The sequence below is a fragment of the Galleria mellonella genome, unplaced genomic scaffold (genome assembly GCF_026898425.1).
Source record: "Galleria mellonella isolate WM207_F2 unplaced genomic scaffold, CSIRO_AGI_GalMel_v1 utg213, whole genome shotgun sequence".
NCBI classification, from domain to species: Eukaryota; Metazoa; Arthropoda; class Insecta; order Lepidoptera; family Pyralidae; genus Galleria; species Galleria mellonella.
The window spans coordinates 3,270,356-3,294,978 of NW_026442039.1; the positions used below are offsets into that span (position 1 = coordinate 3,270,356).

The 24,623-nt window shown below is 32.8% G+C and overlaps 2 protein-coding genes across 2 annotated transcripts in view; one reads left to right on the top strand and one right to left on the bottom strand.

The window, feature by feature from the left end:
- LOC113515295 (calcyphosin-like protein) overlaps positions 1-1,400 on the bottom strand; it is a 79,802-nt gene extending 78,402 nt beyond the window's left edge. Inside the window, exon 1 of the mRNA XM_052894514.1 lies at positions 1,244-1,400. Coding sequence (XP_052750474.1) covers positions 1,244-1,316 — 73 coding nt within the window. The 5' untranslated portion in view covers positions 1,317-1,400. The remainder of the gene's footprint in view (positions 1-1,243) is intronic.
- The window catches only part of LOC113511902 (protocadherin-like wing polarity protein stan), a 218,967-nt gene that overhangs the window by 46,683 nt on the left and 147,661 nt on the right, over positions 1-24,623 (top strand). The window contains exon 3 of the mRNA XM_052894517.1: positions 9,385-9,446. The gene's annotated coding sequence lies outside the window, so the exon portion shown is untranslated. The remainder of the gene's footprint in view (positions 1-9,384; positions 9,447-24,623) is intronic.

A 24,623-nucleotide genomic window follows, 5' to 3' on the forward strand; every position in this document is an offset into this window, starting at 1 on the left:
GAAAGTATTATGCATTAATATCCATATAGTAATGCGCCACTCTACTCTTTACTCTTTACTCAAATACTCTTTGTTTTTTTTATCAATGCTCTCTACATAAAGGTTGTCTTGAAGATTGCTCAGCAATAAGTCCGCCTATTTGTATCGCTTTACATTAAAATTTACTGTATTAATTATTTTTATAAATAGTCCAATAAAGTATAAAACAAGTACATATATATTATTCCGACTGTACATGAACTAACTCATTCAAATCCTAAAACACAATTACTACAGTGACTAGACAAAATCTTATTTATATTTGAGTTAATTTAACGGCCTGTTGTTGTATAACTTATTAATGCCAGCCTAAGGCAAGACTAGGCAGATTTTGCAAATTTGTGCCTCTTGAATAACAAAAAGCTCTGACTGTCAATGACTGTATTATAAGGTTTACAGACTATATTGTGAAGCTGTTTTGTTTATTTTTAGTTCTTTACGGAATAAAGTGTTGTTTCTGATTTGTTTCTCTATTTATTTTTGTACAACGAGGGTCACTTTCATTCTTACATTTATAATCATAAGGTCATAGTGTACACAATATTTTATTTAGAATTAACATATATTACTGATTAGTACGTAAGCACGTCAAGTTCTTTATGGCAACCGAATGCCGAAAGCCTTTGTTTGCACATACATATCTTACTTCATGCACTTTCATAACACCATCTTCTGAAAGTGACGTCTAATGCACGCCGGTTTCGAAAACTCTTGATTTAAATAGAAGACAGTTTACCTAATCATAATAGTTATGTCTGTTTCCGTTAACATACATTTACTGACGCATTGTATATCTATTTTGTCAACATACCTGTTTCCAATGAATATATTTCCTTTTGCCCATTCCTTGTTGAATTTATGAATACTACATAGTACTTTAGATAATCGAATAAAGTCAATTACTGTTGAAAGATTCCGCTCAATTACTCTAGAAATCGATGGAAATAAAAATATTTCAAAGACTATCATTGTGTTTATTACATACAGTACACACATAGACATTTCACTACATTGTGAAATAATTTATAAGCTATCCCTTTTAATTAAAACAGAATAAATAAGAGCTTCTCATTTACATGAAAGTTTTGAAAATGTTTTAATAGTGCTAATTAGAATCATCTTCAAGTTGCATTCGGCGCGCTTGTAACTTCTCTACCTTTTTTCTTTTCTTTTTTGTTTATTATAATAACATTGAAAAACTCACGATCTTTCGGCGCCGCTCCATCTCCTGCTACTAAAAGGCTAGCGAACAACACAACCACTAATCTGGAAGCCATCTCTGCACTACATTTATTTACTTAAACTGCTTTATATATAGGTGACCGTGGACACCCACGGTCCATCATTAACTCTATACGACACGGCCTTGGTAATTGAACAATATATACGTAATCTCGTATTGTCATTTGATGCATTGTCCTGGAGTACGCTTTGACCCACAGTTATCTACAGTAGGTATAATGCTGTAGGATCATTATATAATTTAGTTCCTGACCCACACGTATAGGTGTAAGTACTAACTGTGACCCTTCGTCCTCGTGAGTGTCAACTGACTTGATATCGTATATGATCTCTAACAACTGTATAATCTATCTAAATAAAAATCAATTGCTGAATATATGTAAGTACATAATTGCAGAACTTGTTTGTCTATTTTTTGGAATTGTCAGTATAAGATTTGTATGAAAGAAAATATTTGAAAAATAAATATTTATGCTCACAAATATGTATAAACCCAAAAGGGATATCAGATTTATTTTGTTGATTTTATTTACAATTAACGCTTAAATTACATGAATCAACCGCATCTTTTGACTCCTTACAACTTATTCGTTTCTCCTTCTACTTCCCTAAGTACAAAGTACAAATTTGTCTCTTTTACATATTTAATATCTTTTTTCATCCACTTTTTTAAATAACCTGTATCTAATATATTCGTAATAAAAAGTTACAAATATTTTAAAACAAAAACCCACAAAGCGATTTAGACAACAATTGGCAAACTAGCTCAAATCGAAACTCAAGCCATAGGCTACGATCACAATTATAAATTTCACGCGGCGTACGTAATAGTCGGAATACATTTTGGCAGCCACTCTCAGTGATGAGAGATATTGTCAAATTTTAACTCGAACAAATGGCCGATTATTTATTTATTTAACTCTTTATTGCACCATAAATAAAAATATACAATGACAAGTGAATAATTCAAGTGAAATACAGTAACATAAATACAGATTGAAATATACATATAAAGGTACAAAAGGCGGTCTTATCGCTAGGGCCGATTGAGTAAATGCAATCTTTATTTATGTGAAAGTGAGTTTGTTTGTTACCTTTTAATGTCTTCACCAATAGTCATCGAATACAGATTTTTTTTTATACTGCTTAGAATGGCAAACAAACTAACGGCCCACCTGATGGAAAGTGGTAACCGTCGCCTATAGACATGAGCAGTACCATGGACATAACAGAGTATACTGTTTTGTCCATGATACCCCTCATGCGTTGCCATTCCTGAGGACTCAGGTGTTATTCCTCTGTACCTAGTAAATTCACGCCATATCCCACCCTTCAAACACAAAACACAGCCATGCAAACACAACTGCTTCACGGTTGCAATACGAATAGGACAGAGGTACCCAAGCAATCGACTTTTGTACAAAGTCTCCCTCTAGATGAACATTTTATTTTTTACAAATACTTATTTTCAATACTGCCTCAGTTTTCTATAGACTAGCTTATACTGCCTCATTTCCCTTTTTTTTTATAAAGTAAATGTATTTGTTTTTTTAAGCATAGTACCAAAAATAAAGCACCAAAAGCTTCCTTTCCTTATTTACATTTTTCCACTTTGTAATTCATCTCATGCCACCAATTCCGGAGACTCCTTTTGTTGGATACTACATGTGATCTATTAGATTATGATAGGTCAGTACCTCGTATCTGCATTTTTTCACCATTCTTCATAATGTATTGTCTTTTTCCCGATGGCCCCTACCAAAAGGAAAAGATTATTTAGCGATAAGGCTGCCTTTGTTATCACTTCTCATTAATATTTACTGTATTTATTATTTTTTTATTTGGTTGGAACAAATAACTTTATTGTATATGTACATATTTTATATGTTATATATGTATAATAAAAAAAATATGTATAATTATAATTTTATTTTTGTTTTTGTGTTACGCCCAACGAATCTTTGTAACTACTTTTAAAATCGAAAGAAGAGAAATAGAACTATTTAAAAATATATAATTAAAATTATATAAGAAAAAAAAGATAGAAAAATTTGCAAAAAATGTACAGGATGCCAAAATGTACGTACAAAGTAAATAAGTCCGAAAACGTATTAAATTTCTAAAGTACAGTGAAGTTATTTACGTTAAAAATCATTAAAATATAAATGCAAAATAATTGTACGTCCGTGTTTGTGTTGTGTATATTTGAACCGGCCTTAGTCCACGCGAATCGATACAAATGCGTTGGCAACCATCTTTTGTTGTTAGGGGATGTAGCCCCCTTGCTAACCACCCCAACTGCATAGATACGTGTTGCTTGCTGTGCTGCTAAGAGCTTATTGCTCGATTTTCAACCTAAAGGATGTTTGATTTGACTTTGTTATAAACAATAGTATTGGCATAATGTTTCAAACCAAGTTCAGACAGGAAAGTTCGATAATAAACCAAATTAATCCTAATGACATTGGTTAGTTGGTCCCTGCCACATTGAATTCCAATATGTTCAGCGAAATGTGGGCATTTCGAGTATTACGTTCATCACAAGAGTAACGATTAACACATGTGCCTCTGACTGTCTTATTAGAGATTATACCCGTGAGTCAATTTTTTAAAAGAATTTCTCAATTTTGTACTTTTTTCATGTGTCTTATATGTTATTTTCGCCATTTAAGAACTAATTTCGATTCTTCTGAAATGAAAATAATAAAATTAGAACTAACATTATAGTAAAATATTATTCAGTTAATAAAGTTTACTTTCATGTTAAAATTCGCGAAGCTATACTACTTTTGACATTGCTCGATTAATATGAACCATGGCAACGAAGACGCGAGTCGCGAGCAAAGCCAGTGGCAATTTAAATTAAAATTTCATTTCATTTAATTATTTTGTATATAGGTAGAAGTAATAGATGGTAAAAGAAGATAAATCCTCTTTAATTATTATTATGTATATATTAATGATAATCATTTATATATAACTTTACACATCCTCAACCTCAGAAATCTCTATTTTTACAATGGCCATGATTTTTTGTTATCATATTGTTATAACCCCTGCAAATATAATTTTACTCGTATTAACTTTGCCCGCGCCGAACCCGTTACCTGCCTCCCTCTCAATCCTACGGGAATCCCCAAAATCCTTATGGATACGTCACGCGAGAATCTTCAATGAAAAATTTTCAGATATTTTTTTATATCACGAAGATGCCAAGCAAGCTTACAGACATACATACGTTAGTTAGTTCTCAAAGATTAGTTAATTTTAATATATGTTGTTTATAAATATTTGTTTATCTTATCGCGATAAGTCTTAATCGTGAAATTAAATATCTTAAATATTACTAAATAGTATTTCACTTATGTGACTACATGTGTATATAAAATAAGTTATTTATTCAAACTGGAATGATAAGCAAGTCGACAGTTCCCTTAATGGAAAGAAGTTAATATCACTTAAGACACCAACAGAATCATGACTGTCGCATATCCCTCAATCATTGCCAATACTTGGGTATTATATCCTAGTTTTCAGGATAAATAAAAAGTTAAAAAAAAGTAATGAAAAATTCTCTTAGAATAAGGCCCAATCTTGGATAAATAATTAAATATATAAGAAATTAATACAATAATGATTTAGAAATTGCAAATTGAAAAAAGACTATCCTTTTCGTAGACAATAAAAAAAAAAAAAACAGAAAGCAAGAAAAAATAAAAATATAGAATAGACAGGTAGAGTTTATGTCACAGTCATTATGAGCGCATTCGTATATATAATAACAAAACCGTATATCGTATAATAATAAAAAAGGTGCGTTCAATATTTGTGTTCTTAAAACTAATCTCAACAGGTTCCATATCTTATAATTTCACGATTATGTAGACACATATTAGTGTTTTTAATCAAAAAATTAGTGAGGCAGAGGTACCCATACAAATCGTTGTACTAAGTCTTCCTCGAGTAATAAAGTTAATATAAAAATGCAGTATTTCGCGAATTATTTTTTATGTTTGTTATTATAAAAAAAAAGAACAAAGTATATATACCATCACCTGTGTGATAATATACACCATCACACCGGTTTATCTAGCTAGTAACTATTCAGTATTATCTTTGATAAATGGTAACAGGAGAGCATGACAGTGTAGGCGGTCTAGTAGCTAATTAGTATCTGTTCAGAACCTAATCTAGGGATATCATGTTTAATTAGTTCAGTTTATATACCGCATGACACAATTAGAGTAGCATATATCATAATTTATTTGCCGTGTGGTCCCGGCATAAAGCAGACCCCTTCCTTTCCCGTGGGTGTCGTAAGAATCGACTAAGGGAAGGCGAGAGATAGGCAGTAGCGTCCGTCTTAAAACATCTCCAAAGTTTAACTGCGGTTGCCAATCCGCATGCCAAACATGGCGATTCCTAGCAAAACTTCCAAAGAGGTAGGCTTATTTATGTTCAGCAATGGATAATTAAAGGCTGATATGATGATGATGATATTTAACACAATGATGTGGTAATATCGCTTTACAGGGGGGAAAGGGATTGTTAGTAATGGAGACTGAGAATCCCATTGCTTGCAATATACCCAACCAGGTCGACCTCCTCGCGGTTTTCCCTGGAAACTATCATGGTTAATTCCTGATGAATTCATCATGATGGGCTAACTGGCCTGTTTTCATTCTCATCTATCACCCTTCACTGGTGCTCCGCCAGCGTATCCCGTTAGCGCAGGCGGGATTACCATACCATTTTCATCCATAGAAAAAAATATCGCTTTATAAAAACTGTTTTACGTTTCGCGTAGGCTTAATTTAATTTTTTATTTTCCCTCCAGATACCTACGTACTGAAACAAACTGTCCAACTAAAGTGATAATTTTGCCGTATACAAGAACTACTTTACAAGTTATATTGGTTGTGTCTAGTTAATGTTCCACTATAGGCAGCCTAGTCGAACGTTTTTAAAGAGTTATTGCTAGGATCCGAGAGTTTGTGTAGTAGGTACATTTAAAGCTGCAGCTGTAAGGCGCCACTCTGTCTTTACTCGATGTGAGTCATCGGTCGGTATAAAGGTTAATTCTCAATGACTCAGTGTCAAAGCACATAGTATGAGAATTTTCGATCGACTCCAAAAAAATGGAGCTTTTCAATTAAATTGTACTTTTATAACGGTTGTTACTCATATCTACGTCAATTGTAAATCGATTTCGAGAATATTTATTTATCTGATAGGACATACTTACAGATTGGTTCCATAAAAAAATATCTAATTCAATTAGGGTTTTTTTTATACAACTTAGAATGGCAAACAAGCTGACGGCCCACCTGATGGAAAGTGGTAACCGTCGCCTATAGACATGAGCAGTACCATGGACATAACAGAGTATACTGTTTCGCCCATGATACCCCCATGCGTTGCCATTCCTGAGGACTCAGGTGTTATTCCTCTGTACCTAGTAAATTCACGCCATATCCCACCCTTTAAACCGAAACACAGCTATACAAAACACAACTGCTTCACGGTTGAAACACGAATGGGACAGAGGTGCCCAAGCAATCGACTTTTGTACAAAGTCTACTTTTTAAAAACTTAAATCAAAATAACTGGTTTGCCACAATTAAAGTAGATTTTTTTAAATACAATCTTAATTATAACGTAAGATAATGATTCTACAAAGAAATTATAGAAATGTATTTCTCTCCTAAATATCTTTTTTTTTATTTCATTAAAATTTTTACATTATGGTGTTGATAGAGTTGATAGAGATAGATAGAGTTTATAATAGTATGCTTTAGTAGAAATTAATGCAAGTGTAAACAAACGAATAGTTGCTTTGACCATAAGACAGTGTGTTGACGTCCAATAGTATATGTATAGAACAAATAAAAAATTGATTATTTGTTACTAAATATCATTTGAAGAATGTTTCTATTATACTTTCAATAAAAACTTGATTAAACTTTAATTTTTTTTTATATTGAAACTTTATGAAAGAAAGGTTCTGGAGGGGCAACCCCGTAAGGGCAAACGCAGTATGAGACGACTCTCCACTATATGGAGTGATGACCTCAAAGGCATTGCAGGGAATCAGTGGATGCAGGTGATTCAGGACCGTTCCTTATGTCAGTTTATAGTGGACTACTGGACATAGTGGACAAATTATGACTAAAATGATGAAAATAATGATGACACTATTTTATACTATGATTTTTTCTTTTAATTTTACTTTCTTGCGCTTCTCTTCACTGCCACAGTAGTAGGAATTCGCCCTAAGGTTATATCCATTATTCATCTCAAGTGATATATGTGATATTTACCACACAGTCTGGCTAAACTTTGAATCTGTGTAATTTCCTTCAATTCGGATGTCCTTTTCAGATTTTCAAATTGCTTCTTAATGATAGATTCTAAATATTTTGGTCATAGAGTTATTACTCGCGATTTAACTGCCTGAATTAGAATAAAGATTAATAATAGTACCGCATTCGAGTATTCAAACTCTTCTCTAAGTTTGACTGGCAGATAATGCTTTTAGCATTAAGTCCGCCTTGTAGGCCTACTAATGAATAAATAAATATAAACAAATAAAGTTACTACATGTTACACTTGTACACGCTTTAAATATGTACTAAATTTAATTAAAAACTTAACCAAATATTCAAACATCTCCATATTCGATAGTATGATTGAATAGTAATAGAACTATAAAAGAAAGTAGAAACTGTGAGTAATTAGGTTTATATCAGTGGAGCATTTTGTGTGTGTGTGTGTGTGTGTGTGGAGTATGGATGTATAATGCTCTAGTTTAAATATAAAAACCTTTTCGAGTTTGAGCCGACTTAAATTACAAATGTTGTTTCTTAGCGCTCCGGCGGTCCATTCCGGTAACAAACAGACGCCCGTGCAGTCCATTACATTGTTACGGTTATGACTGTAAAGTGTACAAACTTTTCATTATAAGCTCAAACATCACAGCTTATTTAGCTCCAACGACCCTAATTTTGCACACATACGGACATAATAAAGTTGCTAGTAGATTAAGTATCTCTTTTTAATGATAACGACCTTGTTTAAAATAATCTCGTATATATTATAGCATTTTTCATAACTAGGTAAGGTCATAGATAAGTAAGTCTAAAAAAAGGGTGAATTCCTATAAAGTTACCCTTTTTTATTGTCAGCTTATTTTGCTATTTCAAGTTGCATAAAAAATTATGGTAAAAAAATAATTGTTTCGGATTCTCAAAAACATCTTTTTTAACATTTTTTTTAGTTTATTATGTTTCTAAAATCTGAAAATAAAAATATGTACAGGTTTACAAAAGTGACATTATTATCCTATATCTACAATTAATCGTTCATTATTTTAATTTTCTTTTTATATTAAATTCTGTAAATAATTTTTTTTTAATACAATATTTATGTCGTAGTTTCTTAATAGAACTTCGTTATATCGACTGTATGAGTATTTTTTTTTTCTTAATGTTTTTTTTTATCTTTTTTTTTTTCATCTGTAATATTCCAGTATTGTGTTTCATTTATTAAGTATCAGTAACGTGTTGTAATACCTCTAGTTTAAGTCCGTAAGCTGCGTTTACAATCAAGCGAACCACACGTGTCACCCTTGTTTATTGTATAGAAAAATCATAACAGCTGGATTCCTAAAGCTAATGGAATGTAGCAAAGAGGCACCCCACGCAGTCTTGTTAATTCGTCTCAGTACAGCCACGGTGCACAAGGCCTAATCGAGTTAACGTCCCGTGAGCACTCGCTCAAATAGATCCCTTCGACTACAATTCGACATAAGAGCATCACCCATCATCTACATTGTTACGACTTTTTTAATGTTATTTTTTATGCGCTCAATGACATGTTTTACGGTTCTTTGATGTAATGACTTGACTTTATTGTGTAATATAAGCATAATAATAACATTCATGTTCAAGTTATTGGTGAATAATGACCTATCTCGGAGATTTAAACTTGATGATCATTTACTAAATTGTAATTTTATTTTGATAAATGTAAAGTAGTTAATTATTATTATGTTGCCTCACTATTTATAATATTTAATAAGATTAATAAATTATTTTATTTCAGATCGATCAGTCAACGTTCAAAGTACAACATCAATATCAAAATCAGTAGTTCAACCTACGTAGGTAAGTTATGCATCACTAATTATATTCGAATTTATTTGTAATTATTGTATGAGAATAAATTCGATAATTAGTATTGGTTGAAAAAGAAATATGAATATTTGATCAGAATTAGTGAAGATATAGCGTTATATTATATTATAAACACTAATCCCCTTATAAAAACTAAAACATCTTACAAACCTATTGTAGCTGTTAGTCTATTGTCACTTTCTTTTAAATTGAGAATTCAACGCAAAAATAAACTTTAATAGCTAAAATAGGTATATGAGATGTTCTTATGAGTATGTTGAATCAGGGGTTAAATAGGCGTAAATGAAAAAACAAATATATATATATATATATATATATATATATATATATATATATATATATATATATATATATATATATATATATATATATATATATATATATATATATATATATATATATATATATATATATATATATATATATATATATATACAGCGAGGGTTGCATCAAGCAGGTATCGATCCACCTAATGGTAAGTGGTCATCGTAGTCCATGACCGGTTCCAACTTTTCTTATTCCCGCGTTCCTAACATCTAAATAACCCTAACCACGTATGGTATGGTAAGACGAGTTGGCAAGGCAATTTGGCTTTTGGTGATGTTTTTAGAAGGACGCTGATGCTCATCCCTCCATCACAAGCTTCCTTAGTCGCCTCTTACGACACCCAGAGTTTGTTGGTAATGGGTACTATAAGTCACCTTGTTAGTAATAAAGCCTATCGTATATAATAACTGCATCATATCAAAACGTTTATTACATCTAGATAGAAAAAAAACCTCAAAATAATGATAGGGACAATAACGGGCCATTGTCCGTTAAATAAACATTTATACACAATAGGAGCCACAGACAGCCCTCTATGTCGAGGCTGTTTCGACGCCGAAGAAACGGCTGCTCACGTAATCCTGGAATGTGAGACTGTGGCCCATCAACGTTTAGAAATCCTCGGAACGGTGAGGTCACTCCATGAGGCCTGTGAAGATCCCAGGAAGCTTCTGCGCTTCTAGGCGGAGCTAGGTTGGCTGTACTAGCCACAACTCATACGCACAACGGTCCAAATGAGAGGCTAAGATCGGAAAATAGAGTCCTATTCACATTTCACATTTCAATAACTGCAACCTTCATGCGGTCTCTCGTGGTAACCATTATAATTAAATTCTTATAAATTTATCACAGTGTGCCAATAGACCTGGCTTCATCCTTCATTTCCCAACTATCATCACTCATTGGTATCCCACCAGCATATACAGATTGCGCAAGTAGAATTTCTATTCCGTGGCCATCCCATTATTTATTCATTTCTTTACGCCGGCTAGCCGAAGGAATACCTAGTTTGGTATGCAGTATATTCTATGATGGTATTTATGCCTAAGGTTGGCAACATTGTTAATTTGTTATCTTGTAAATTTTCAATAAGTTTCGAATCCTATACATCTACACTCTGTGTAATGGCGTCTTCCTATATTAAATTCCATTTCTGTTAAAAGTATTTTTTAAATTACAAAGTGTAGTTATTAAAGCGTGCAAAGCTCATTTTCATGTTTAAAATCATTATATGATAGATATTATAGACCGTTTCAACAGAACTTATAAAAGGATAATCAAGTTTTGTTGAAATTATCACTGATTTTTTTATTTAAATTATTTAATTTAATTCCGCTACCATTAGTATGTGTATGACTGCCAACTCTTGAAGATTGACCACCAGTCCTCAGGAATGGCAACGCATGGGGGGTATCATTGGCGAAACAGTATACTCTGTTATGTCCATGGTACTGCTTATGTCTATAGGCGACGGTTACCACTTTCCATCAGGTGAGCTTGTTTGCCATTCTGTTGTATAAAAAAAAAAAAAACGATTGCCTCACGTTTTGCGATACGTGTTTAAAAATTATCATTATCCAGAATATTCAATCAATCAATTTTTGATTCTGCAATATAAGTCGACATTAGGAAACTGTGTTTAAGTCGGATCAATTATTCCTTTGTTGTACACTTTGTTAAGATTTATAGAAATAGGTTTTTTTAACGGAGCGGTAACCCCGCCTACGCTAACGGCGGGGCACCAGTGAGAACTGATTGGTGAGAATTAAAACGTAGGTCAGTTAGTCCATTGTGATGAATACACCTGGCATTCAGCACGATGATTTCCAGAGGGGACCACATGGTGGTCGATCTGACAGGGTATATTGCTAGCAATGGGACTAGTCCGCATTACTAACAACCCCCCCCCCCCTCTCCCTATTGAAACAGTTTATACATTTACATATTGTTTGTTAGCAACGGGCGACGCGACGCGAGTAGCGTGAGTCATTTACAATTATCGGGTCAACGGGGGTGAGATTACACCCCCCGAATTAAAATTAAAATTCCAACCGTGACGCCAAGTAATGGACGATCCGACGATTTGAATCGATAACAAATGTTTCCATAATCCTACCTAATACAACAAATGTACAAGTATGAATGTTTATTACTCAGTCACGCTCAAATGATTTTTATTTGAATGAAATTTTGGTACAAGAGTACTTTATATTATATCCTTATATTAATAGCATACTTTACACACGCGGGCAACGCCGAGAGAAACAGTTAGTTTACTATAAAAAAAATACCTGTGGCCAGTGGCTATGAATTAGTACTAGTAAACTTAGACTCCGTTACTTTTTCAAATAAATTAAACTTGGTTAAAATTATATCGTGACAGACCAAATGTATGTACTTTAGAATTAATATTGTTAAGTAACCGCTAACCGCGTTATAAAGTATAATCACAGTGTTATTATAATTACAGTTATATTGTGGTCCAGAATCTCGAGAGCTTACTTAAGATGATGTTTATTATTATAACATTGTTTTATACATGTAAAAATATTATTTATTATAATTTTTACTGCATAATCTGTGCTACTACTTTATATAATTATGCGTTCTATTTATAGGCATAGAAAAATATATCTAGTATGTTATATTTATTTGCGCATCACAGTTTTTTTTAATGGGCGATGATGAAATGGTAACTCCTGCGTTATCGTCATATGCTGACAGGGCACCAGTGAGGGATGATAGGTGAAAATAAAAGCAGGTCAGTTAACCCATCGTGACGAATTCCACTAGAATTAACCAGGATGGTTTCCAAAGGAAACCGCGTGGAAGTCGACCTGATAGGTTGTAGGTGGTGCTAGCAATGAGGCAGTTAGACTATTATTGCCAATCCATTTTCCCCTACGCATCACAATTCTAAACATCCGAATAGGAAATATTCCATTTCTTTTATATTAAATTTTATTTCGCCGGTTTCATTTTCAAAAGTGCTGCATATGACTTTGTAATTCCGTACATCCACCCTGAAACATATCTATGAAAATTTTAGTCAGATGCGTCGCTCGAAAAATATAATAATAGCTACAAAGAAAAACATTTCTCTCTATCTTGTATATGGTATAAAGTTTACCTATTCTATTAATTTACTTACTTATTTAGTTGTAGATAAAAACCAAGTATAGGAGATACAGATCGATTTTTTGTTTTGTATGTAACACGATGTCGTCACCGATTCTAAAACAATTTTAATTAAAATCGACAAAAAGATGTCAAAAAAATTTAAAAAGTGACAAAAAAATTTAAGTATGTCGTTTTTTTCATCGTTTTTATTTAAATAATTTAATATAAATAGTAGAGCGGCCATACTAAAATAAAAACTCAATAATATACAATATTTTTTTTTAAATAATCCGAGCTGATAATCTTGAAACGCCTGAACAGATCTTCATCAATTGTAACTAAAAACCATCTAGATTACGTCAGCTTTCAAACAAAAAAAATCATTATTATCGGTCTGTTTGTTTAGGAGCTACGATGCCGCAGACAAACACACAGACACGTCGCACTTGTAACACCCCTCTTTTCGTTAAGGGTTAAAAAGCATTTTTACAGGTATAATACAATTTAAAATGTTGCCAGTAGCGATAAAGAAGGTAAAAGTTAAAATGAAAGGAATGTTTATTAGTAGGTATTATCTTGTGAAAATGTTCTTTAATTAGTTTACCGTTTGCTTCAGTTTCTTGTTCGGATAATGTATTCTTAGCTCCGTAGAGGAAATCACAACTTATTAATCTATTCACATAACATGTTCCTAGAAGCGTAACAAGTACTTTATATGTGTATATATACCTTTTACTTCCTCATTGGAGTACCTAATGCATTATTTAAATTCTCCGATTTTTTGTGACAGGGTGAGAATATTATTCGCTGTTAGCCATTTATTTTTATATTTAGAACATCATAAAAGACCAGTTAATGAAAACATGATGAAAAAGTTAAAGTTTTGCAGTGACTTTTAAATCTTTATCATTTTTTTTATTACTATACCATTTCATTATTTTTCATTATTCATCCGAAATAAACAGGGGTCAAAAATGGACAAAAAATTTTGAGCATTCCATATCTACTTGATAGCTGAATACAAAAAGACTCAAAATTAATGTCATAACCATAATAACCTAGCAATAAAATAGGTATTTTACCGACTAGGTACTACCTTAGGTAGGTACTGGATAGGCAGGTTAGAATAGCCATGAACATAATTTTCAAGTAACTAAGGATCATTATTTCTATGTTCTTTACATTTATTATATTCTCACTAAAAAGAAATGTTACTTACTCGAAATAATAATATTATCTCGAAATAATCTCGTCTGCTCAGAATCAACCCTCAAATCGTACGTCAGGGGCTGCAATATGGCGACTAATTGCTGTGATTCACAACTACCAGCCGAGCGAGTCCAGCCTGATTGATTATTATTGATCATAAACGACATGGAAATAGCTTAAGCGTCGTATTTCAGTTACTTTCAGTCGTGTAGGCACAGTCATTAGGTAAGAGAAAAATAATGATTATTATTTGGTGTAACTCGCATCAGAAATAGAGTGAGTCACAGCTTGTTATTTTTATGAAGAATACTATTTTTTACAGTTTATAGCTCTTTCGTAGTTGTCAGATTTATTTGTATATCTATAATAGGCCTGTAATGATTTTATAATGGTTTTACAAAGTACACCAAATGTTATATTTAAAAAAAAACAGTATGTTGATATTGATTTACTTTTCACTAGCGTATGTTAAGACTTTGTCTATGTGAGTTCCAATAAAAATTTGATACGTTAATTTTTGATATAATTAATATTCCAAATTTTGAACAAAACATTCAGTCATTTAAGATTGATTGAGCAACAAACATCCAAAATTAATGTGAATAATCCATATTCATCCAATAAAAGGTGGTTTTATAATTGCAAAATTTAAAAATAATATTTAAAATAATTTCAGAAAAACAGTGGTTTTTGAAACGTATTGTATCTTCGATTGTGACAAAATTAATATGGGACTAAAACGATAGTAATAGCAAAAACAATATAAAAATCGACTCAGCGTCAGTGAAAATATTGTAAAGCGACTCCGTTTTGAAGTGGAAAAAAGACGTCCTAAAAATTTGCTTACGTTATTTCTATAATAATACCATGACCAATTTGGTATTACACTATTTAAGTACTGCGCCTTCAGCACGCAATCTTGTCCAGTCGACGGACGTGGGCACGCAACCACCATACCATAACTCCGTCTGCGAATACAGGGTGATAGGGATATAATAATCATATTAAATCGATCACCTGACTGCGCGGTCTGTGTGCAACTTCCAAAAATTATACTCCCCGGGGAAATTTGTACAGTTTCACGAACACTAGGTGGATTTTAGATCGTAATAACCTTTTCGTTACATTCTGTATTTTGAGCAGTTTTCATTATTCTGAAACTTTCTGGGAAATCATTTATAAGCAACTTTCATAAACTGAGTGAACTCAATTGTGTGTATGTGTGTGTGTGTGTGTGTGTGTGTACGTGTATGCGTGCGCGCGCGCGTGTATGTGTGTATGTGTGCATTCTATAGACGTAGAATAAACATCACAAAATACGCTGTAATGAAAGAAAATATAATAACCATACCTATATTCATACATATATATATATATATATATATATATATACATTCCTTTATTTTATCTTTAATTACGACTACACTTCGTGAAACAATTTAATATATACAATAATATAGAAGTTCCATTACCTTACCAGTGGATACATGGCGTCGCGTCGCATACTCGCACAGCCGTGCTCGCGTACAGAATACCAACCATCCATTATGTCCTTGGCTTGAGAATCTCTGTACTTTACTTTTGAAGCTCACGATCTAAACGACATGACTAGAATTTATAATGTACCATTCGACAAATCATAACGAAAGTGCGAGCGCATCAGATACAATAAACTCCACGTCACATAAAAAAACACACACTTTGTCTATGCTAACCGTTTTATCTGTCATCAATCGTCTGATTACAAGCTAGTAATGCCAGATGCCGTTTTTGATTTTTAACCAAATGCCAAATGTTTCTTCTTCAAATCGATACGACTTCATTGTACTTATTATTTTCCTAAGAACTCTGTATCCTATAATTTAAGACTTAACTGTACAGTAAAGTGTTACAATCAAACAAACAAACAAAAAAACTTCCTCCATTTTTACCCAATCACAAACTTGTATCTATTTTCACTACGTTTTGCCATGTAACCACAAAACGAACAATGAAACAAAGGCTTTTCCCTGTGGTTGACCTCTCTTACCCTCAGTATTGCTACCATCGTTGCCATTTTATATTATTTATATACCACTGTAAGATTTACAAAAACACACACTATCAAAAAAATTACCTAAATTATTCCAAGAATTTTAATTGCTCAAAATTTTGCAAATATAAATATTTTACACAAATATTTCGAAAAAGAAAATATCCATTCTGGCAACACCGTATGTAGCGCTGGAGTAGGTATCATCACACATTAATACACCTACATTCCCAACAGTATAGCATATAAAACTAAAGTACCGTAGACTGGTGTGGTAAGACCCTAACAGTCTTACTTGAGGAAAACGAATAAATTCTGAAGATATTATTGATGGGAAGAAAGTGATTTTCAAGATAGAGCCATTAGTGCTAATGGTAACACTGCGCTGTGTGAGTAGCGAGGTTTTTGAAAGCAATTTGAGTTCAAATGTTCAATTTCATTTGAGAAAGTCTGTACTAGTCTTTTACGTAAAATTTTATTATATATAATTAACAGTATTTAGGAGCGAAAACCGGTTAGGAAAGATATGTGATAAAGTTACGAATTATACTCACATTGGTTTCACATTTTATCATTATTATGCCAATTTTATATATTTTTTACTCAAATTATAATAAATATAATTAACATTAAATTGGCAATAGTTAAGTAATTGTTAGATAAAAATGATAAGCAATCCTGTACACACTCCATTTTTTTTTCTAAAATAAATACTTTAATACTACATATTACGATCGTTTAAAAAAAATACCGAATGTATCCGGCCGTTCTGAAATAATGCGTTTATAAACGATCAGCTTTTAATTTTAAGGTAAGTAGACTTGAAGGTAATAAAAATCAACTATTTTACTAATGTAATAAAGTTGTAATTGGATAATATCTGTAATTGGAAGATATTTAATTAAAATATATAAGGGATCTTAATGATATAAAAGATCTAATAAATGCCAAACCAATATTTTTTAGGAATTTTGTCTGTCTGTATGTTTGTCCTGGTATCACGCAAAAACCATAACTAAATTGGATGCAGTTTTCACAGTTATACCCCTGATGGTTTAAATTAAAATTTAGTATATGTTCCATCTTGATACGCCATCTAGTAGTGGTCCATTTAATTGGGTTATCTATTTCTGAAATCTACACGCATGAGGTAGCAAGCAAAAGTTTGTTATATATTACAAATAAAATACAACAACAGCAGTAGTTATTCCGCTGTTCTTGCGGTAAGTTTTAATAATAATATAACTAAATGTTGCCTAACGATAGTGTAAATGGCGGAAAGCCTTCAGCCCGTACTTCGCGGTGGCACTTACAAAACGAGTTTATAAGACAAATAGCGTACGGGACTGTCGCCCGCGATGGTTCCAGCTGACAAATTCATCCCCCGGGCCGTATTGTGTTTTCTCCGCCCGCATATTACCTGACTCTGAATTTTTTAAAGTTTTCCACCTTCGAATCAGTTTATGAAATGAATTGTTATGTATAAACTTACTAGTATTTTCCAACTCTGTCTACAGTCTCTGAAGTCTGTATCCAAATTGATTAAGCATTCAACTAATATAAGATTTTTTGATAAAAAAAATCTTCAAATTGGATGTCGTTGTTACAGTTTTATATGTGAAATCTTGCATTTCAGATACACAAACCATATTGTGTTAGTACTAGCTTACCCACTATATTAATAAATTATTATTTTTACAGCAATACTTAATAAAAATACTGAATAAATAGATGATATAAAAAATGTAATTACCTAATAATATAGAGCAATAATATAACCCAATAATATAATATAGAGATATACATGAAGCTATGACATATAGTAGTATGTTTTAAATGTATAAGTGCGAATAAAGTATTTTATGTATGATACCTGCATGACAAATAAGCATACAGCCACCTAATGGTAAGTGGTTACTATAGCCTATGAAAGCCTGTAATACCGGGCATTGCGCGCGCGTTGTCGTCTCTGAAGACTTCTGTTTATCCCTCTCTTGGTAAAACCTCGATAGGGAGTTCAGTCTATAACCTGAGCGTTCGTTGAAGAAAACATCTATAACAACGCGCTGTACGCGACCCATTAGGCTCTAAGGCATAGAGGTGAACTCCTTATCGATGGCGACTGTACGATGTTAAAAAGTGGTCGAGGACATCATGTTGAGCAAATCCTCTAAGCACAGTTCATTGTACAAGCGGTAGAACGCACACACACACACACACACACACACGCACACACACACACACACACATATATATATATATATATATATAATATCATTAATTTAAGTATATGACCAGATCTCAATTACTGAAACGGTATCTAATATAGTAAATTGTTAGGCGTCGATTAATAATATTGAACCCTATTCATGTACCTTCAAACGGCCCTATATCAGGTCTTTTCTGTTCGTATAGTATTAATGCTATATTCACATTCCAACGTACCGACTCACTACGATGGGAAGGGGGAAGGCGTTGTTAGAAGTACGGTCTAACAGCCATATTGCTAGTAACATAACCTATCAGGTCGACCTTCGTGTGGTCCTATCTATAACTCACTATAGTTAATTCCTGGTAGATTCACTATGATGGGCCAACCAACTGACCTGATTTCATATTAAATTCACTAGTATTCTGCCAGTATATACTCGTACTTATAGCAGAGGTAGGGTTTTCATTCCATTCCTTATGATACTTAGATTGACAACCAAACCGATGGATTCCCCATACTTTGCTACTCTCAAGGACTATAATGTTATGCCTCTGTACCCTGTAATTGCACTGCCATATGTTTCTAACCGAAAAACAGACATGCAAGTTCAGCTGTTTTACGGCAGAAACACGTGTTACGTGGACAGAGATGTTCAACCGGACAGCTATTGTAAAAAAAATTATTTTGTAAATCCCGTTCTTATCCGTGTATCTGTATATCGGTTTTGGCAGAATATTGACAAGTTAAATAAAATAATTTCAAACATACAGATTGTAGTTTAAAGATCGATCTTTAATATATATTTTTTTCAGATCTTTTACTGTTGCCCTAATTTGGTAATAACGTTTTAAAAATGATCTTAAAAGATTACTACTCAACTGCCGTCTACTTTATTACCTTATATAGATTGGATTAAAGTACCTGTAGTTATAAGTATACAATGGAGAATGCAGTATACATGTTAGATGCTATACAAGCACTAACAGTTATAGTAGAATGGTATAAGCTTAGTGCTGTAAATCTGGATAAACGATGCAACATATACATATAATTCGCTGTCCAACATTGCTGGAATACGTCTCTCTGTTAACTAATTTGTTATAATATTAAGGCCACAATAAGATATATATTACTAGCTGTTTCCTGCGGCTATGCTCACACAATCCTTAGTAATATTATAAATACGAAAGTGAGTTTGTTTATTCGTTTGCTACCTTATAGCGTATTAAGGGCTTAAGCAGTATATTGTATATGAGTGAGTACTATATGATATGGAGAAGGACGTAGTCTGATTTTTATCCCGATCAGTAATCATATCCCAGTCACGTAGATGAAATCGCAGATAAAAGGTAGTCAGTATGTAAAGTTAAAAATTGCGTAAGCACACATTATATTTCGGCTGTGACGCCAACGCGCATCTGACTTAGCGCGCAATCAGACTCGCGCTTGCATTACAGCCGATCATGATTAAGAATCACGAATTGATCCTGAAACTAGTCGAGCTTTCTCGATCTATTTACACGTAAGTTAAACTGATAGTTTTTACATTAAAAAGTATATAAAGTGATCTATGTGTAAAGTTAGGATATAACCTATCTAAAGTTGAAATTCGTTCTGCCCTTCAAACGTGATTAAGTAAAAAATATCTTATTTATAACATAAGTAAAATTATTGACACTACTGTCGAAATACACAGTGTTTTTTTTTATCACATAATTTAAGAACCTTTCACTCATAATCGCACTAAATTAAATAGGTAAACATTTGAAAAACTGTTTTCTCAAATTAACTGTACTCTGTTGTGAGCACGTCTGGGGCCTAATTGTATTTATTTTTCTGACAAGCGGGGTAAAGAAAGCAACAAAAGCTTTATTGCTTGTGAGAAAACACGTCATACTCGCGTAAGTACGAGTAACATGCAATTCAATTTTTTTTTTAACTACTATTGATGAATGTTCGCCAATTCCACTACTTTATACGTACCTAAGATTACGCCACAATATTTATAAATAAAGGACACAGGAGAAGGATTAATAGTATACTAATATACACGTATTGGCATACTATTAAAATGTGAAAAGAATCTCAATTAATATTAATAAGAAGGATAGATTTGATTTTTTATTTGTAAAGAATAAAATTAAATTTTTTTAAAAATATTTTATCCGTAGAACGCTTAATTATCAGCAAATAACATGGACTGTATTTTATTAAATTATAAATAAAAACCGTGTGAAGCCGGAGATAGTCGCTAGTTTTATTATATAATCATATTTTAAAAACGTTAAGGTTGTTTGTTCTCTTTCGCACATATGCAAAAGAGAAGGCAAGACTGAATTTTAAAATATAAATGAAGAAAGACCTTAGACCTTCTACAGGCAGCACCAATAAGTACAGAAGTCATTTTTAAGTATAGTGCCCTTTTGTACTCGTTTCTCTCTGTCTACCCCACGAATATATATCGTGAAGATAAAGAGATAACTAATATTTGTTTAATTATCTCTGAATTATGTAATTACGATCAATCATAATGTTCTTTTCAAAATTAATTTAACAATCACATTATATTTGAAGTATCGAGCGCACGTGACATATCGTTCCCCTTTTATTGAATTTCTCTGGTGTCCCTTTCCCTTCCTCCTACATACCTATACTTATAAGAAGTAATAATATCTAACATTCAAATACATTCACGAAAATGTTTGTCGGTATTTTAATTTTATTGCCTACAAGATTCTAAATTTATATATTTATAACATAGAATTGTCATTTAAAAAGTCTTATAAATAGAATCCCTTTATGAAATGTATATATAAGTATAATCACTAAAGTGTTATAGTAGATAAGTCATTACTTACTGAATAACGTTATTTTTATAAGAACAAGACAATTATAAAATAAATGTAACATATTTTAATGTAACAACTACCGGTTTTCCTTACATGTAGTTAGATCGAGGAAGCTTGACTAGTTTCGAGATCAATTCGAGACCCTTAATCATGAGCGGCTTTGACGCAAGGGCAAGCCTAACTGGCTTTTAACAATGAAATACCACATTGTACATTCCACATGTATACTCATGAAAAACATTCCTCTTTCATGAGAAAAAAGTAAATATATGCTAATAATATCAATAGTAATTACTAATTGCACAAACCATAGTTTTTATTACTATTATGTGTTGGTAACACTAATTAGAACTTGCCAGAGAATGAAGAGTTTTACGTACATACGTAATACTTCTACTATATATAGCCTTTTACTATAAATCTGAGAGTTTATAAAGACGAAACGAAGGAAGGCATTTGAATGAAATTTGGTGCACGTGTAGACCATATTTTAGATCAACACATAATCTCTTGATACCTTAACGGTTCAGCCAATCGTCAAGAGATTTATTATACACGTAGTATTTGGAATTGAGAAGGACACAGGCCACTTTCTATTCTGGTCAACATATCCTAGTCACGTGAACGAAGTCGCGTGTAAAACTATTACAAGTAATTATATAAGGAACCCAATCAAATCTCAATACAGCAGGCTCTCTAATATTTATGTTGTAAGACTGGAAAGTTACAAAGGACCGGTGTGGTCTCGGTTCGATGCCTGGGAACCGCTAGGGAACCGGCTGGGAACACCTCATGTGAACTCCGCTTTAATTACCTCTTACTTATACCAGTTAGCGCGTCTTATCTATACTTATAAGCATCGTTATGACATGTCATGATATTAGTTGTGCCCGCGACGTCGTTTGCATGAGTACCTTACTAGTTTCAGCGGTCATGTATGCGTTTTATGTATATAATACACAGATTAATTTTTAGTTTTAAAACTCAACAAAAGGTGGCAAATATACTTATGATATTACATACGAGTATATTGGTAATCCTTACTAATATCGTAAATGTAAAAGTAAATTTGTTTGTCTTACTTAAATTTAGAGTTTTTTTTTTTTTTTTGGGGCCTTAACGGTTCAATCACTGTATGTATATATTTTTTCCGATCACACAATCAAAATTGGGGACTTAACTAATTATTTACCTAAGGCCTAAGCCCTATTTATATATTAAAAACAATATAAAAATGTAGTTGCTCTGTATGCAATTATTCTTTAATAAATATATAACACTAAACATGTTGTTTGTTATATGGCCATGTGATCCCGATATAGAATAGATCACCACCTTCCTTTCCCGTGGGTGTCGTAAGAGGCGACTAAGGGATGGCGAGGGATGGGCAGCAGCGTCTCTTCTGCCAAGCGTGGCAGCTACTAGCAAAACCAAAAAAGCTCTAGCAAAAAAAGTTAAAGGCTGATTAGCAGTAAAGTCTATATTTAAGTTAATTAGGTTTTATCAACTTTTCAAGAATCTTTAGAACCGGTGTGTATGCGTGAGACGAATTTGACGAAACGAGAGCAGATTTTTATGAATACAGTTCATTTAAATTCTTAATTTACTTTCTATTGCTAGATAAAAGAAGCTTTGGTCTTGAATGTAGGATACTTTTTGTGATAATTTAGAACACATTAAAGATATAGGCCGTTTTAAAGATCAATCAACTGCAAATAAGTGGGTTGTTATATGTTATTATTGCTCTTGTTATAATTAGATGTCTTTTTCCCATTTAAAATAGGAGTTTAAATCGTATATATAGTGTTTTGTAGCGATTTTTTATGCTACCTAGAATAGCAGACAAAGTACCGATCATCAAAAGGGTGGAGAAAAGATTATTAATAATGAGGATTAGTCCCTTTGCTAGCAATACAGCCTGTCAGGTCGACCTCCTCGCAATTCACCTAGAATCCATCGTGTACCATTCCAAGTGAAATCATCACGATGAGCTAACTTACCTACCTTTTCATACTCACTTATTGTCCCTTACTGGTGCCCCGCCAGCGTATATCGTTAACCAAGCAGGTTTACCAATCCATCATCATCCGATTAAAAAATAAAGCGCTGATGGAAAGCGGTAACCGTCGCCTATAATGAACAGCATCATGAATATTACGGAGTACATTGAATTAATCCGTAATTTCTTTTTGTGTGAACTTATTTTTCTGATAAACAAAAAATAAATAAATATTGATCTTAATAATCGCGGCATAAAAAGTTATTGTGATTTAAAAACTAAACTATTGAACAGTTTTTGATAATTTTCCTACGGAATCAATCTGAAAGTATATCTTTTCAGATAAAAAAAAAAGAATTTTCCAAATCGGTTATATATAAAAAATACAATCGAAGTGAAAACCTCTTTTTGAAGTCGGTTGATAAACTAAATTAATTCAAATGACGGCGGTATGCTTGCCCTGCTTTTGTACATAATAGGATAAGAAACACACAAATAGGGGGGAGACTTTGTACAACCAGAGGAAGACTTTGTACAAAAGTCGATTGCTTGGGTACGTCTGTCCCATACGTGTTTCAACCGTGAAGCAGTTGTGTTTGCATGGGCTGTGTTTCGGTTTGAAGGGTGGTATATGGCGTGAATTTACTGGGTACAGAGGAATAACACCTGAGTCCTCAGGAATGGCAACGCATGGGGGGTATCATGGGCGAAATAGTATACTCTGTTATGTCCATGGTACTGCTCATGTCTGTAGGCGACGGTTACCACTTTCCATCAGGTGGGCCGTCAGCTTGTTTGCCATTCTAAGTTGTATAAAAAAAATTGTTTTATTCGTGTAAAATTTGCCTACTAAAAGTTCTAAGATTAAATTTAAAATTATTCACAGCATTCCCGCGTTATATACAGTGTTCCCTGTCCGTGGGCAAACGTAGAGTTGAATACTAATGAATTCATTTCGTATAAGTATGACGCAAGCCAGTCGATACTGCACTCAGTTAATAGAGAGGTTTCGCGTCTAGACGCAGGCAATTAAGCATAAATGCCCTTACTTATACTACTACGATAACAGGGTGCAAAATTTCATTATTGCTCTTGGGGAAACGTCTTTGAAATTAAATTATAGATATTTAATTATATTTTTAATCTTTTACTTAGAGCGTTACTACTTTTTTTCTCATTTTCTTTCATCAATTATACACAATTTCTACTATCTTCTAGGACTTGAATCAATTTTTATTTTTCTTTATATATTTTAATCCGCGACTTAATCCGCGTAATCGCTGAATCTTTATTGTATATATTTACATTGGACACATAAAAATGATTTAATATAAATACAATAGTGGACTTGTTTTATGGAGAGATACAGTCAACTCTTAAGAAGCTGAAAAAAACCTTG